This window comes from Phalacrocorax carbo, chromosome 13 (assembly GCF_963921805.1).
Source record: "Phalacrocorax carbo chromosome 13, bPhaCar2.1, whole genome shotgun sequence".
Lineage (NCBI taxonomy): Eukaryota > Metazoa > Chordata > Aves > Suliformes > Phalacrocoracidae > Phalacrocorax > Phalacrocorax carbo.
This window is the reverse complement of record NC_087525.1, coordinates 12,068,783-12,082,637: the sequence shown is the minus strand read 5'-3', so window position 1 is coordinate 12,082,637 and position 13,855 is coordinate 12,068,783. Positions and strand designations below refer to the sequence as shown.

The window sequence follows — 13,855 nt, the reverse complement described above, 5'->3', positions numbered from 1 at the left end:
GTGTGGCCACGGGGCACGCCGCGCCGCTGGGAGCCCCCACAGCAGCTACCAGAGGCCATCTTGGGAGTGGCCCAAACCGAACCTCGGGTCTCACATTGGTCACTACAACTCCTCTGTCCAAGGCTGTGCCTCAGGGAAGGTGTCCCTGAGCACAGCTTCCAATTGCTCCTGCGCCGGCCAGCCCCTGGGCTGAGGAACCCGTGGCCACCTGGGGCCTGCAGCCATTTCGCACCCATGCTGCTGGCACCGCCAGTGCTCCTGCTGGCCTTCTGGTGCTCACCCAAAGCTGAGTTGGAAAAAAGGACGAGAAGACGGGGTGCTGGGCAAGCTGGCACCGGTCTCTTGGCAGGGTCATGGCCTGCCCCGAGGCTGCAGCAAGCCCTGCACTCCTGGGGCAGCTGAGGCCCACGCACCAACGCAGGTTGCTCTGCCATCGGTGCAGGCATGGCATGGCGCTGGCGGCAGGCCGGCGAGTGGCAGGTCGCGCAGCGGCCCCACAGCGAGTGAGCAGCAGCGGGGGCGTCCCCACTTTGTACGGAGGTACAGGGCATGGGCTACAACGTACCTGGGAACAACTCTAACTTTTGATGTAGGAACAACACAGAGTTGGGCAAGGAGTAGCATCCAGCTCCTGCTCTGCAAAGCCAAGCACTAATTTTTTCTGGCTAGGAGTCAGTGGCCCTTGCTGTGTTCCCCATACAGTGCAAGCAAAAGTACCCACTCTTCCCCCCACACCTCACTGCAGAAAGACTTACAGAAGCTCAGTTTATTAATATGCAGTTGCAATTTCACTGCTCTTTGTTCTCGGCATGCAGACTGTGATTTCCCATTTCTCCCCAGGGCTCTGAGGTCCTTACTGTTGTTGCTCTTGATGGAGACCGAGGAAAGCCTAACAGTATTCATTACTGCATCGTGAACGGTGAGTAGACTTGTCTTGTATGAAATCTAAAGGGCAGTCAAAACTAGATCTGACATTAAATTAGAATGGGATATGCTAGAGTTTAATAAAGCTGAGACAAACTCTCATGAAATAATGTCAGGTACCTTGAATAATTCCAGGGCCCTGTCTACCAGCGAACAGCCAAGATACGATTCACTGAGTTTTAGTATCTGCTTCACAGAACTAAGCTTGGAGTTGTTAATGTTGCTGATTTGTTAGGCGTCAGTAGCCTGCTTGTCATTTCAGAAAGCGTAAAGGGGGATGCATTCGCTTCTACTGAGCATCTCTATCATTTAATCTGGGAAGCGAAAGAATGCATTGGGAGACCTACACATGGTATTTAGAGGGGTATTTTTATTAATATTGTGATTAAAGTGGCTAAATGGTCAAGCCTCTGGTTTCTTGGAAGAAATTATATTTACTGGTGAAGAGACTGGCTGTACACTGCATTGGAAGAAAGTAGATGTTATCAGAAGATTAATGCTTTTCATCAGCTATTCTGAGGGTGTCTGTCGCACGTCTTTTAATAGCATACATGTCAGACTTAGCTGAACTGATGATTCATTAGCTGGTGAAGTCAACGACTTAGCTCAACTAAACTCCAAGCTACAACTTCAGTTTTCTTTGGTTCTCTCTTCCTCCAACACAAGACTTCCATGCCAGCTACGCACCCCAATTCCCAAGTGTGAGAGATCCCAAAATTTCATAAGAGAAACCCGAGGTGTAGTTGCAGAGCTATGCAGTAAGTTCTTCATTGTGTTACGTGATCTAAACAGCAAGGTCTAGAGAGGACAGAGAGGGTTGCAACTGAGGTTTTGCCTTGATGCGGGATGGGACCCATGCTGAGGCTCCTTCTCCTTGATGCAAGGGAATAGATAGAAGAGGGTGAAAGGAAGGTAGAAACATTGAGGGGAAGAAAGGTTGCAGAAGAGAATAGATGGAAAATGAGAAAAGGTGAAAGGAAAGGTGGAGAATGAGGAATAAAAAAAACTAGTAAGTGGGATGGAAACATGCTAGACAAGGGAGAAATTGAGTAAGGAGAATAAGCAAAGGCAGAGGAACCAGGGAAAATGTCAAAGGCAAATAGGGTTAATAAGGAAAGTTATTAGCTTTCCAAAGAAAATAGAGGAGGACCAAAAAGGTAAGTGATTAGGAAAGAGTGGAAAATGAAGATGGAAGGGGATGACAGATAAGTAGCATTAAAATATGACTTAATGGAGAGCAGGCTTTCCTCATGCACACTAACACAGAATTTTGTTAGCATGAAATGGAAAAGAGGGGAAGGGAATATGCTTTTAGTGCATAGAAAGTTTAAGAAATAGAGAACAAAAGATTACAACAGGTTTCTGCCCCTGCACCTCAGACCCCGGCATTACTTGTGACAAACCATTATTCCGACACCTGCAGGCTGAGTTGTCACCGGGCAGGAAAATACTAACAGCAAATAGGAAATTATTTAGTCTTTGCGGAATGTTTTATCTGGGGAGTGCGGGATAATTTTAGAAAATACTTCTGTCCTCTGAACGTGCTGTATGAAGGAGCACACATAATGCTACATAACCAGAGTTACTGATTTCCCTGTGATAACTAGGCAATAACATGAAGTATGGTGGCTTGAAACTACTATTGACTTAAGCTTCTTCTCAGTCAGGAAGTACTCTCCAGGCCAATGTATCTTAATAATTGACCATTGTATGAGTTGGTATCTGTTCAGTGTCGTGTCCAGTGTACTTTAATGAAGTTGCAGTTATTGCCAGTATTAGCAAAACAGGACATTCAGTTTAAAAATCAGCACTGGAACTGAGTCAGAGAAAAAGAAAAATGTCTGGGTGTTCAGGTCATCATTCTTTATTTCTGAAGGCTTGATTTCCTTCGTAAGCATTTTCCTCTCTTTTTCTTTCAATGGTAGGTGCTGCCACAAAGCGTAGATTGTGGCCAATTCGTACGTGAGGTAGCATGCAGGGGTGCCCAGAGCCCCCTGAGCCGCCAGCTGGTCCCCTCCCCAGGCACCAGCCTGCTTTCGGCTGTTGACAGCGAGATGTGATGAGATGCCACTGCCTCTCTGCGAGCTGGCGTTTACTTCAGCACAAATTCACCAGGTCTCGAGGGATCGCAGCCCTGTAACTGATCTTCTGCTCAGATCAATAGAAGTTAGGTCAGGGGTGGCAAAGTCAGCCCGCAGCATTGTCCTGCCTGTGTCAGACTCTGCCTCAGTGAAAAAATCCTGGGGTTTACCCCAGGTCATCCAAAATCCCTTTTTGTTCAGGACAGCTTTGAAAGAGGTTGAGAGTTTTCTAATAACTGAATGTCTAAGGCAAGAAGATGCTTCTCCAGAGATGCTGTCTGCAGAAAGAGTGACTATGTTTCTTTCAGGCAGATTGTCAGACTTCTCACCTTAGCTGATAGTAGTGACAGAAATGTTCTTGTTTCTCAGAGATTTAATTATGCATTTGCTAATTAAAATAAGGAATGTCTATTTTTGTCTAAACCAGCCTATAAAGAAGACAGCATAATAGAAATGAATACCAAATTTGCATGCCTGGTTGCTGAGTCTTGAAGGGAACCTGACCAGGGTGGGAAGAAGAAAGTGAGGGCAGCTGCCCATAGGGGCAGAGCTCCACTGAGCTGTTCCTAGGGGAGGAAACCCCTTTTGGCCCTCATCTGTGTTTTCATCTCCCTGTGACCAGGCATAGAAACGCTTCATTTTTGAAAAGCAGCTTCAGACCTACTCATAGATATGGATACACATACGGACAAAGTTATGTTTAATGAAGTGTGTGGTTGATTGCTCATGCTTGTTTAGAAAAAGGAAGTGTGGTGTGTAACTAGAGCATCTTGGGTTTATTGCAGGAAGTGAAGGTTCATTCGAAATCAGCAACACAACTGGAGCCATTTCTGTTATAAAAAGCCCAAATCAGCTCAAGAAAGAAGTGTATGAACTAAAAGTTCAGGTATGTTCTGTGGCCACTGGAAGACTGTTGGTCTTAAATGTCATGAGTAGGCATGATTGTCTAAAATAGCTCAGTTTATAGCTGACTATCTGTTTTAGAAGCTACCTCCTATATTTGAGCAGAGTGCCGGATAGTATAAAAGAGAGCAAACTGCTTTTGTTCCTTGGGATATTTAGTGTCTCAGATTACTTCTTTCAAATGAAGTTACCTTGTCCTAATCTCATCTCAGAGTCTAGAGAATCAACATCCTTTACAATATGTAGGGAACTGTTCTCTGTGTTTTCAGATTTTATTGCTAAACTGGGAATTAATGTATTGTAACCTGTATGTGATGCGATAGGTAACCGTAAAATCTATGACTAGTAATAGGACTGGAGTAGATCATGCAATGTCATATCGCTATTCACTCCTGAGGCATTGATCAGCCACATACAAACACACGCTAAGACCTTTATAAACTAGTATCAGTGGGACAGGCTGCATTATTTTAAGCAGTTTCTAAAGACCAAGAATATAAAAATGTAGAGTTAAATTGTGAAGACTGTATCAATTTTCTTCAAGTAAATGCATGTTACAACCACAAGAGTTTGTTGTGGTAAGGACAACTTTGTCTAAAGGCAGCTTGGAGGCCTTCCACAGTGCCAGAACCAGTGTAGTATCCCCAAGGGCACTTCCTTGCTAGTGGGTTTAAGCAGCTTGCTGAACCTGGGAGAGTTCCCGTTGTCCCAGTTAAACTCGGGCACCATTTCTTAACCTAATCTCTCTGTTTACTGCAGTCTATTAGAGCTTCCCAGACACAGGATTAGGCAAGCCTTGCAAGCTTTTCGGATCTCCTAGTTCTATCTGTGGTGACCCAGAGCTTGTGCAGGCTGCAAAACCTGGCTGAGGAACCAAAAGGCTGTTGTACTACCAAGCGTAGAGAGTGACAGTTGCCTCAGTTACCAGGCTAGCATCTTCAGAGAAATTTAGCAGTCTAGTGCCTTTGGTTTTGAGCCCTTTGAGGAAAAAAAAGCATTTTAGAGATAATGGTTTTGTTACAAAAACACCAGCCGGAGGTTCTGCCCTGACAGAAGAAACGTCTTAGGTTCAATCCAGTGAATCAGGCTGCATGTTGGAATTGTGGAAACCCAGACAGATTTGATCTTTCAGTTCAGAAAATTGCCAACTAGGTTTGCTTGTCTGTCCAAACTCTATCCAGCTTAAATTAAGTTCATCTAGACAGCAAAGCAGAATTGTAAATCAGAGACTAAATCGCAAAAAAAAAAAGGTGTAATTTTTCAGATATTTTCATAAATACTGCAAGTACATTTTTTCTTGCAGAGTTTTCAAGGTTGCAGTCCTTGCATGCAATGTGAAAATCAACTACCTGTGGTACCACAGCAAATTTAAAGATTGTCTTCCTTTTCTATTCTGTCAACACTTTAGGCAAGCAATTACCCTGTCTCTATTAGATTATCTGTCTTTAGAGAACTGTTTTCACCTAGGGTGAGGTGCTAAGCTCACAAAATGAGGAGAATTTTTTCACTGGAGCTTTATTGGGACTGGCTTATTACCGTAATCTTTTAATCATCATGAACTTCAGTGTGAAATGGACTGAGATTTCTAGAGAAATATAGGGCTGTGAATCTTTTTACAAGACAATGTGTTAGGATGATTTGTACATGCAGACAAATACCTGAACATAGAACTGAGGAGAGAGAGTATACCCTCATCATTCTTCTCTCTCTCCTGCCTGCCACAGGCATCAGAATACAGTCAGGAAGGTGACATCTCAGTGTATGCTTTTGCCATGGTGACTATACGGGTGGTCGACCTCAACAACCATCCACCAACATTCTACGGAGAAAATGGTCCCCAGAACAGATTTGAACTGACCATGTACGAGCATCCCCCAGAGGGTGAAATCTTGAGGGGACTGAAGATTACAGTCAATGATTCAGATCAGGTAAGTGGAAACTATGTGGACTTTCTGTTTCCCTGCCCTATCTTCCCAGACTACAAAGAGCTGTCAGATGGGAAAATGTCTTTTTAGGAACTCAACTATTTCCCCTGAATTCCACAAAAGCCTTAGGGCAGGCAAGTAGTTGTAGGGTCCATTACCACAGAGAGTTTGGACCCAGAAGTATGCTTAGTCTGTCATATACTGTTACATCGATGAGAAGGGAGGTCCTAAAGCTGCGACCCAGTTCTTGTGGCGACTAAGGTTGACCAGTCCTTATGAGCTTCCCCTAACTACTGGTTACATTCAGTTATTGTCAGTGTAGTGTCTGAGAATGTACTCCCTTAGAGCTTCCATCACTTTAGTAACTTCAAGTGCAATTGCTGTCTGTATCTTCTCAGGCCCTGCTGGAAACAATACAGTCCGTACCCTTACTTAATAATTGATTTTATTACAATGTATTGCCCTTCTGGCACCAGAGTCTGCAGTGTGTGCTTTGATAAATCATTCCCCATGGAGTGATATTTTTAGGTAATCTTAAAAATTATGCCAGAGCCAAACTAACTCTAACTGGATAAAGGAAAAGGAAAGAAGACTCTATCCATCTCAGCCTGCTAACTGACCTGTGGTGCCCGTAGATACTATGGTGATGGTTGCTATAGGGATCCCTAAGCTAAATACTGTATGAATGGCATCCATCTGAGTTAGCCTGAGGTTAGGTAGTGACAAGAGAAAAGCTTAATGCATCCGAGAACTGTATTACTATTGGAAAGAGCGCTCTTATATAACTGTGCTCAGTATTGTGCTGTTTTGACTGTATCAAACCCACTAGCTTCTTCCCCCTCCCTCCTGCTGCTCTGCAGCAAGCAGATAAATGACTGCTTTCAAAGCAGTGCTACGTCTATCCTGCTATTGTCACAGGGGATGTTGCTGCAGAAGGAAAGAAACAAAACCCATCTCTTCTATTTAGAGACAAAATATATACGTATCATCTGTAGGCTGACAAAATATTCAGGCTGCAAGTTAGGCTATAAAATAAGCAGAAAATGTTGCTAAATACTGTATAGATGTCTCAAGAAACTTCCTAGCACAGTTTAAGACATCACTCTTGGGGGCTTGGGTTGCTTTTCTTTTAAGGCATAGAATGCAATGTTTTCCTTTCTGCACAAGAGGACTATCTAGAGAAGAAAATTAAACATATGTCTGTTTCAGTCACAGCCATTAGTGACTCCTCCTTTTTGGGGAGTGGATGGTACAGGTGAGGAGGAGGAAGCTGTGGGCAAAGTCTGTTTTAGGCCTACAGTTTGATGGAAATGCCATCTTTACTTGCAAGAACATTATGCAGAAGTTTCTCCCCCAGCTCTCTCCATCTGACAGACACCGCTTAGGGCTCAGTGCTGTTGTTCCTTCAGTCATTCCTGCGTCCCATGGCTGTCTGCTTGGAGACATGCAGCAGCATGGCTTGCTCCGAGCAGATCTGGGTTCAGTGGACGTCGCTGTCAGAAATCACTCAGCCGTTGGAGGGTGGCAGTTCTCTCCCCGCTCAGGCCACCATCCCTCCAGTCACGTACAGTCCCAAGCGCAGAGGACTTCGTATAGTCAAATGGTCCACTTTCCCCATCAGCACTTTTTTCTATAGTCCAGCAGCTCTGGCTTTGTGTGTTTGGCTTTACTACCCAGCAAAAGAGACCCTGTTGTCATCTCTGTAGCTGTGGGGGTCTGTGTGACCAAACAACCAGACCACTGACTTTGGATGCAAGATTGTGCTGGTTCCCTTGGGGAACTACAGCTGAAAACCTTTTTCCTCTTGACATGAGATAGGGTTGCAGCAAGAACTGCTCGTAGCAAGTCCTCCAGGGGCACTGCTGAAAGTAGACTTATCCTGTATGAAAGTTATTAGAAATTCTTCATCTCAAGATTCATGGTAGGGGGAGAACATGGCACCAGCTGGGCAGTGAATCTGGCTGGTTGTCACAGTGTAACTATGACATTGTTTGAGAAATTGATGAACTCAGAGAGTCGGTTGAATGGGCTCAGCTCATTTTCCTGCCTCCCTGGTAACGCAGAAATATGAGAATCCCCATTTCATCATTTCTCTTCCATGCTCTAGTTTGGTTTAAAAAAATTGGTCTGTCCATCTGGCCCTGGCTCACTCTTCCCAGCTCGCACACAGGAGGTGGTAACCTTCTAGATATTGCTGCTTCTCATGTCCTCTCTGGCGAGAAGTTTTGTCTGTATTATAGGATTTGGCTTCTCACTTCACCTGGACCTGTCAAATGTGTGTCATATTTCACCCTGCACAAGTGGAGCACCTCTCTCTGCCCAAGCACGTCAACTTCCAAAAGGTTTAATGGCTGTGACTCTGGTCTAGCTTAACCTAGTCAGTGCAAACAGTGGGGCGTGCCACCTCTCTTTGGAAACTGCATACCTTTGTGCCTCTGCATCATCATCTCGGGCTGTGAGCTCTTAGGAGACAGGCTGGGTTCTTGAGGGGCCCATTGTCCTGACTCGGGCAGTTCGGTTGTCTTTCCTTGTCAGGAACCAGGAGGAGGCAGGACCTGCCTGCTGATGTGCACGTGGTGTCATCTCTGTCACCTGCACTGGCTCACAGCGTGTGGTGCAAAGCCCAGGGCTGCTTGCCTCAAGAGTCCCTCTCTTAACCAGTCCTTCTGCAGGGTTTTTCCATTATGATTGAAAGAATAGCCAAGCTTGTCAATCTATTTTAAGAAAAGCTGTGTCCATCTTGTGACTAGGGCTGGAGGGATTATATAACTAAGCTTCTTAACAGTCTCTTGCCCAGGGGATGGAGAGCAGAGGGCTCTGAGCAGTAAGACTCATTCTAATTTTATACAGCGTGAAGAAACAGAGCCAATCTAGGCTGTAAGAAATTCATGGTTTGCTGAAAACGATGCTGTATCTGCTTTCATTCACAGGGAGCCAATGCTAAATTCAACCTCCGTCTTGTTGGACCTGGTGGCATCTTCCGAGTGGTTCCCCAAACTGTCCTGAATGAGGCTCAGGTTACAATAATAGTGGAAAATTCTGCTGCTATTGACTATGAAAAATTCAAGGTGTTAACCTTCAAGGTACTTCTGCTTTCTGGGTCCTCTCTGCCTGTGTATATATGATATGTGTATCATGGCTTATGTATCTGATGGGATTTAGCTTCCTAATCCATCTGGAGCTGTCTGGTGCATTGTTAGGGATGTTATATTCCATGTAAGGGAAACTCATTCCTGTCCCTGGTTCATCAGCTTCCAAAGGTTTAATGGATGCATCTGTGGATTAATTTAGTCCAGTCAGTGCAAAATGTTGAGTATTATCTCTCTGTGGAAACCACACATGTTGGTGGCTCTGAGTCACTCTAGACTGAACCCTAAGGGTGTTATTTCTGCACTTGCAATGACAAATTCACAGGATGAAATCCTAATTGCTCTGCAGCCAGAATTTACCTGCTTAGTCCTAAGTAATTTGGTTCGTGATCGTGCTTTTGAATGTTGGCAGGCTGGAGACCGCAGATGAATGAAAGATAATTTCCCCAAATGGCTCACTGCCTTTGTCAGAGTGTATCTATCTATATGGCCTTTTGCAGACAGCTCTGAGGCTAACTCACCCATGCGCCAAGCCAGCCATGCAAGAACCAGCCTTCCTCCAAAAGCTGGACCCTTGCATTATCACTTTCACTGATGGATTCATTGGCTCATCAACAAGATAATTAAGTAGCCTGGTTTTGTGTCAGCTGCCTCTGAACATGAGTATAGATGGTTCAGTTCTGACTGCAAAGAATGGTGTAGACAATCCCTGTAATCATTAAAAAAAATTGCCACAACTATCTAGCTGAGTATTAACATATGCTGGTTTTGGTTTTGTACAGAAAGTGGCATTTTTAGCGCAGTCCAGAAGCCAGCTTCCTGGATTTTGTTCTCACCCCACTACATGGTTTGCTTTGTGTCCTTAGCAAGTCATTTCACTGCAGTATGCTTCATGTCTTCTCTTGTGTTGTCCCTCAGTCATTTTGAGCTTCATAGGTTATAGATGCTACAAAAACATGAGGCATCATTACTGTATTAAAATAGAAGATTCTGAAAGGGCTATAAAATGATACCGAAACTAATTATAATAAGCACACGTTTATTCAGGTTAAACTACCAAAAGACCAGTAAAGAAGTTACACATGGCCTCCTCATGAATACTAATAGAAATCAAAGTAGTTAATGTGATTGCCATGAACACTGAAAGAATTAATTACCAGGACAAAGGATATATATTTTTTTTAGCTTAAGCAGTTATTCACTTTTTTTTTTGGATGAAATTATTTCTACTGGAGAAAGACTATAAGCTTTTGCTGAAAATGCAGAGCTGTTGTCTAGATTCCAAATGAAGAAGGTGCAGCTGGATGATATGGTAGTAATATATCGCAGCAAATAGTTTATAAAGACCTCATTGCTGTCTCCGTTTCCCTGAAAAGTTCAAATTGCTTCCTACCCAGTTTTAGTTGCCAATGTAGTCATTCTGGCTAGAGTTTTGGATTAAATATATTCTTATTTCTGTTTAACATGTATCCCACGGCAGCCTTGAGATGCTATTTTCAGGGGTTTTGTTCTGTAAACAATGATCCCTCTCCTCTGGTTTGTTACGGAACAGTGAAATGCCAGAGAGGAATTAAAGCTAATTTGAGTGGGAGGTGCACTGAAAAACTACCTGAAGCAAAGGCTACTAGAGAAAAATCTGTTTTCCACTTAGGGCCAGCTCTTAAATGCAGTTGGTAGTCAGGACCCCCTTCGTTTTCCACTGTTGAAGAGCTAGGGTGGGTTTCCCAAGGTATGGTAGCTGCGGTAATTCATACCCCTCCAGCCTGGCCTCTTCCTCTTGAGCCACAGGGGCCAGATGTTGCTGTCCCACCTTGTCACGGGCTGACATGCTTCGGGGGCCAAACCTCCTGCCTCCACCTCCTTCAGCTTAGGGTACATCCCACCTTGACAGGAATCTTGCACTCTGCAGACTCTTCTCCTGCAGAACGGGACCGGATGAGGCTGCAAATATCTTCAGTTGCCAAAATTAAACTCTATTTAAAAAATTTACCAGCCATTTATAAGATTATGTCTCAGTTTGCTCTTCCGGCACTTGTATTAATTGTTGATACGTAGTCCTGTCAAGCAATAGTTTTTATGCTATTTTTTCTCTCTCTCTGTGTAAAACAAACAATACAGCTCTGCGTAAGACGTTGCAGGCAAGTAAGCTGACAAAAATCCCTCCCTGAAGGAAGATGTTGTCAGCACGTTGACATAGCTGGACTGCGGCTCCTAAAAGGAGAGGAAATAAAAAATTAATGTAGAAAACAAAGTAAAAATTCTAAGCCCTCATAAGGGGTTCTAAGGTGGGCTGATTCCAGCAGCAAAGATTATTTCACTTGCGGATATGATAATTTAGCTATAACTCCATGTGCACGATAAGTAATAAGATTTTATGTCTGTGCTGCTTTAGGAGCTGAGATTTCTCAAGAGCAGGTTTTTGCTGATGTTTGTATGATTCTCCCTTCAAATATTTCTTTTGCTGTAACACCATCCGAGACTCCCAAAAGCAAAAGTTAGCAGAGAGACAGAGTGCCCAAACTCCCCTTTTAGAGCAGATCTGTCCTATAGTAATTACAAGCAATCCTTTGAGATTAATTTCTTCAGGCACCCTTTCACTGTTTATTTCCAACCATTATAAATGTTCTCACACCAGGAACAGCTCTGGATGATACTGAGATAGCCTTTTCCCTGTCTGCTTAAGCTGCTTCCTACCCTCCCCAAACCCTGTCTGCTCTAGGTGATACCAGCTTCTCCGAATCTAGCAGAGCTTGTGCCCCACAGCCAGTCAGCAGTGCCATTGCTGGTGTGCATCACGTGCCGCCTGCCCCACGGGGAGCTGCGGCATGGCAGGCGAGAGGCTGAGCACCTGGTGAGCGGCATGGGAAGGGTGAGCTCCCACAGCCCTCGTCTCAGCGGGGTGCTGCACCAACAGAGGAGACGCTGTGACAGCTCTGCTCCACCTTCCAAAGCTCAGAGCTCAAAGCTCACTTAGGCATTCACCCTTTTTGATGGAGCTCCTGGGACATATGTCTACTGGGAATTAAAACCCATGCAGCTAGGTTTTTCAGCTGAGCCTCTGATATCTCAGTTAAACACCTGCTCACTAGTCTATCAGTGGTGTGGCATCCTCAGGAGGTTTCTAGAGGCCTCCTGCTTTGTGTTAACTAGGTCTCTGCCCAAGCATGAAAACCAAATGGTTGGTCATTGGGTTAGTCTTTTGCGTTGAGCCTCTACAGAGCCCGAGACTGATGTCCTAGTGCTGATGCTGTGTGATGTAGCCACCTGTCAGGGACCAGATGCCTGGGCGGAGGCTGTGAAGGGCTCAGTGTCTCTCAGTTACTGTTGCTGAAAGTGCTGTTTCTTGCTCAGTCGCACACTACCTGAGTAATAGGCTTGCTGCTCTACCAGCTCAGGCTTTCTACTGACATTCCCCTAGTCTGCTGAGGAGCAAACAGAGACACAGTAGAAAGACTGCTCCTGTTTTGTGTTAGACTAACAATAAGAGAGAAAACATTCAGTGCAAAGTAGCTGGAGCCCTTGGAAAAGTGCTTATCTGGGGCTTTGGAGGTGACTCACCAAATACTTGCTCAGGTCTGTTCCCTAGTGGGAATCTGAGAGCTCCCTGCTGCCTACTGAAAATTGCCACATGCCAGATGCCTGGGTTATCCTCTTCCTTCTCTGTGGTGGCTGCTCTTCCCTGCAACAATTAGCTGTGCATTAAGGGGCAATGTGAGAAACCAGCTTGCTAAACTCAGCTGAGGGATGGGATAGGCATACACTGGTGTTAAGCTCTGCTGACAGCCAGCTAGAACACCCGTGCTGCTGGCTGCTCCCCCTCCCTCGTCCTGCTGTGTGTGGTTGCCTGCCCTTTCAACTGAGCAAAGTTATGAGAATGTGTTATGCCAGAGCTCTCTGTTCCTCCTCAAAGAGAGTGAGGCAATTCAAAATCCCAGTGGGTATATGACAAAGTCCTAATCAGCCTGAGGCAGCGAGGGGAGAGTCCCAAGAAGCCTGGTGGTAGGAGTTCTCACAAACTTTGTGAAATAGGATTCTGCTGTGCATGCCTGATCCCTGACCATCCTCCACTTGGAGTGGGAGTACTGCTGCTTCCAAACATCCCAGGGCACTGTTCTCTCTTCTCTTTTACCCTGTTTGGTGCAGTTTATTGCCCTGACTTCGTTCCTGATGAAGAATTTATGCTTCCTCTGCAAAGGATCGTGATTCAATTTAAGTGATTTATTCATGTAATACATAAATTCACGTAAATCATTCAGTGCCTATGTTTCTCTAAGTTCTAGGACCTGCCCAGGGATGGGTGTTTGCCTGCTTCTTTTATTGCTTTTCAGGCTGTGTTGGTTATGACCAATCACATCTGTCACATGAAGTCTAATATGTATACGCAGGTTTGAAGTCTCCTTTTCACAGCTGGATTGCTCATTGCAAGCATGCACAAACAAGCCTAGGCCGCACACTGACCTAGCTCATCATCTCCCTGGTTTTGAGCTGCTGGTTCAACCAGGCTGAGGTGCACCAATGTGCCATGGATAGTGAAAGGAAGCTCCTTTAAGAAACAATTATAGCTGCTTTGTAGTAATTTCTTGGCTTTCTCTTCTTAGCTTCTTGCAATAGAGGTGAACACACCGGAGAAATTCAGCTCTACATGTGACATAGTGATACGCTTGCTGGATACCAATGACAATGTCCCAAAATTCTCCTCTGACTACTACATTGCCAGGATCCCCGAGAACTCCCCGGGAGGCTCAAATGTAGTTGCTGTTACAGTAAGTTTCATTCATCTCTTAAGAAATGCTCTCTTCTCTAGTGGAGAGAGTTCTGTGGAGAGAGTTCAAGCACCTTAAAAATCATGGACAGAGGCAAGTAGCAAATCTTACTCACCATTCAGATTCTGGACTGAACTCCAGTTCCTTTCCAGAATCAACACACAAAAAAA

General features: G+C 44.7%; 1 protein-coding gene across 1 annotated transcript in view; it reads left to right on the top strand.

The window, feature by feature from the left end:
• Positions 1–13,855, top strand: part of CDHR1 (cadherin related family member 1) — a 48,893-nt gene that overhangs the window by 18,924 nt on the left and 16,114 nt on the right. The window contains exons 9-13 of the mRNA XM_009512786.2: positions 841–919; positions 3,791–3,891; positions 5,633–5,836; positions 8,764–8,916; positions 13,521–13,685. Of these exons, the coding sequence (XP_009511081.2) occupies positions 841–919; positions 3,791–3,891; positions 5,633–5,836; positions 8,764–8,916; positions 13,521–13,685 (702 nt within the window). The remainder of the gene's footprint in view (positions 1–840; positions 920–3,790; positions 3,892–5,632; positions 5,837–8,763; positions 8,917–13,520; positions 13,686–13,855) is intronic.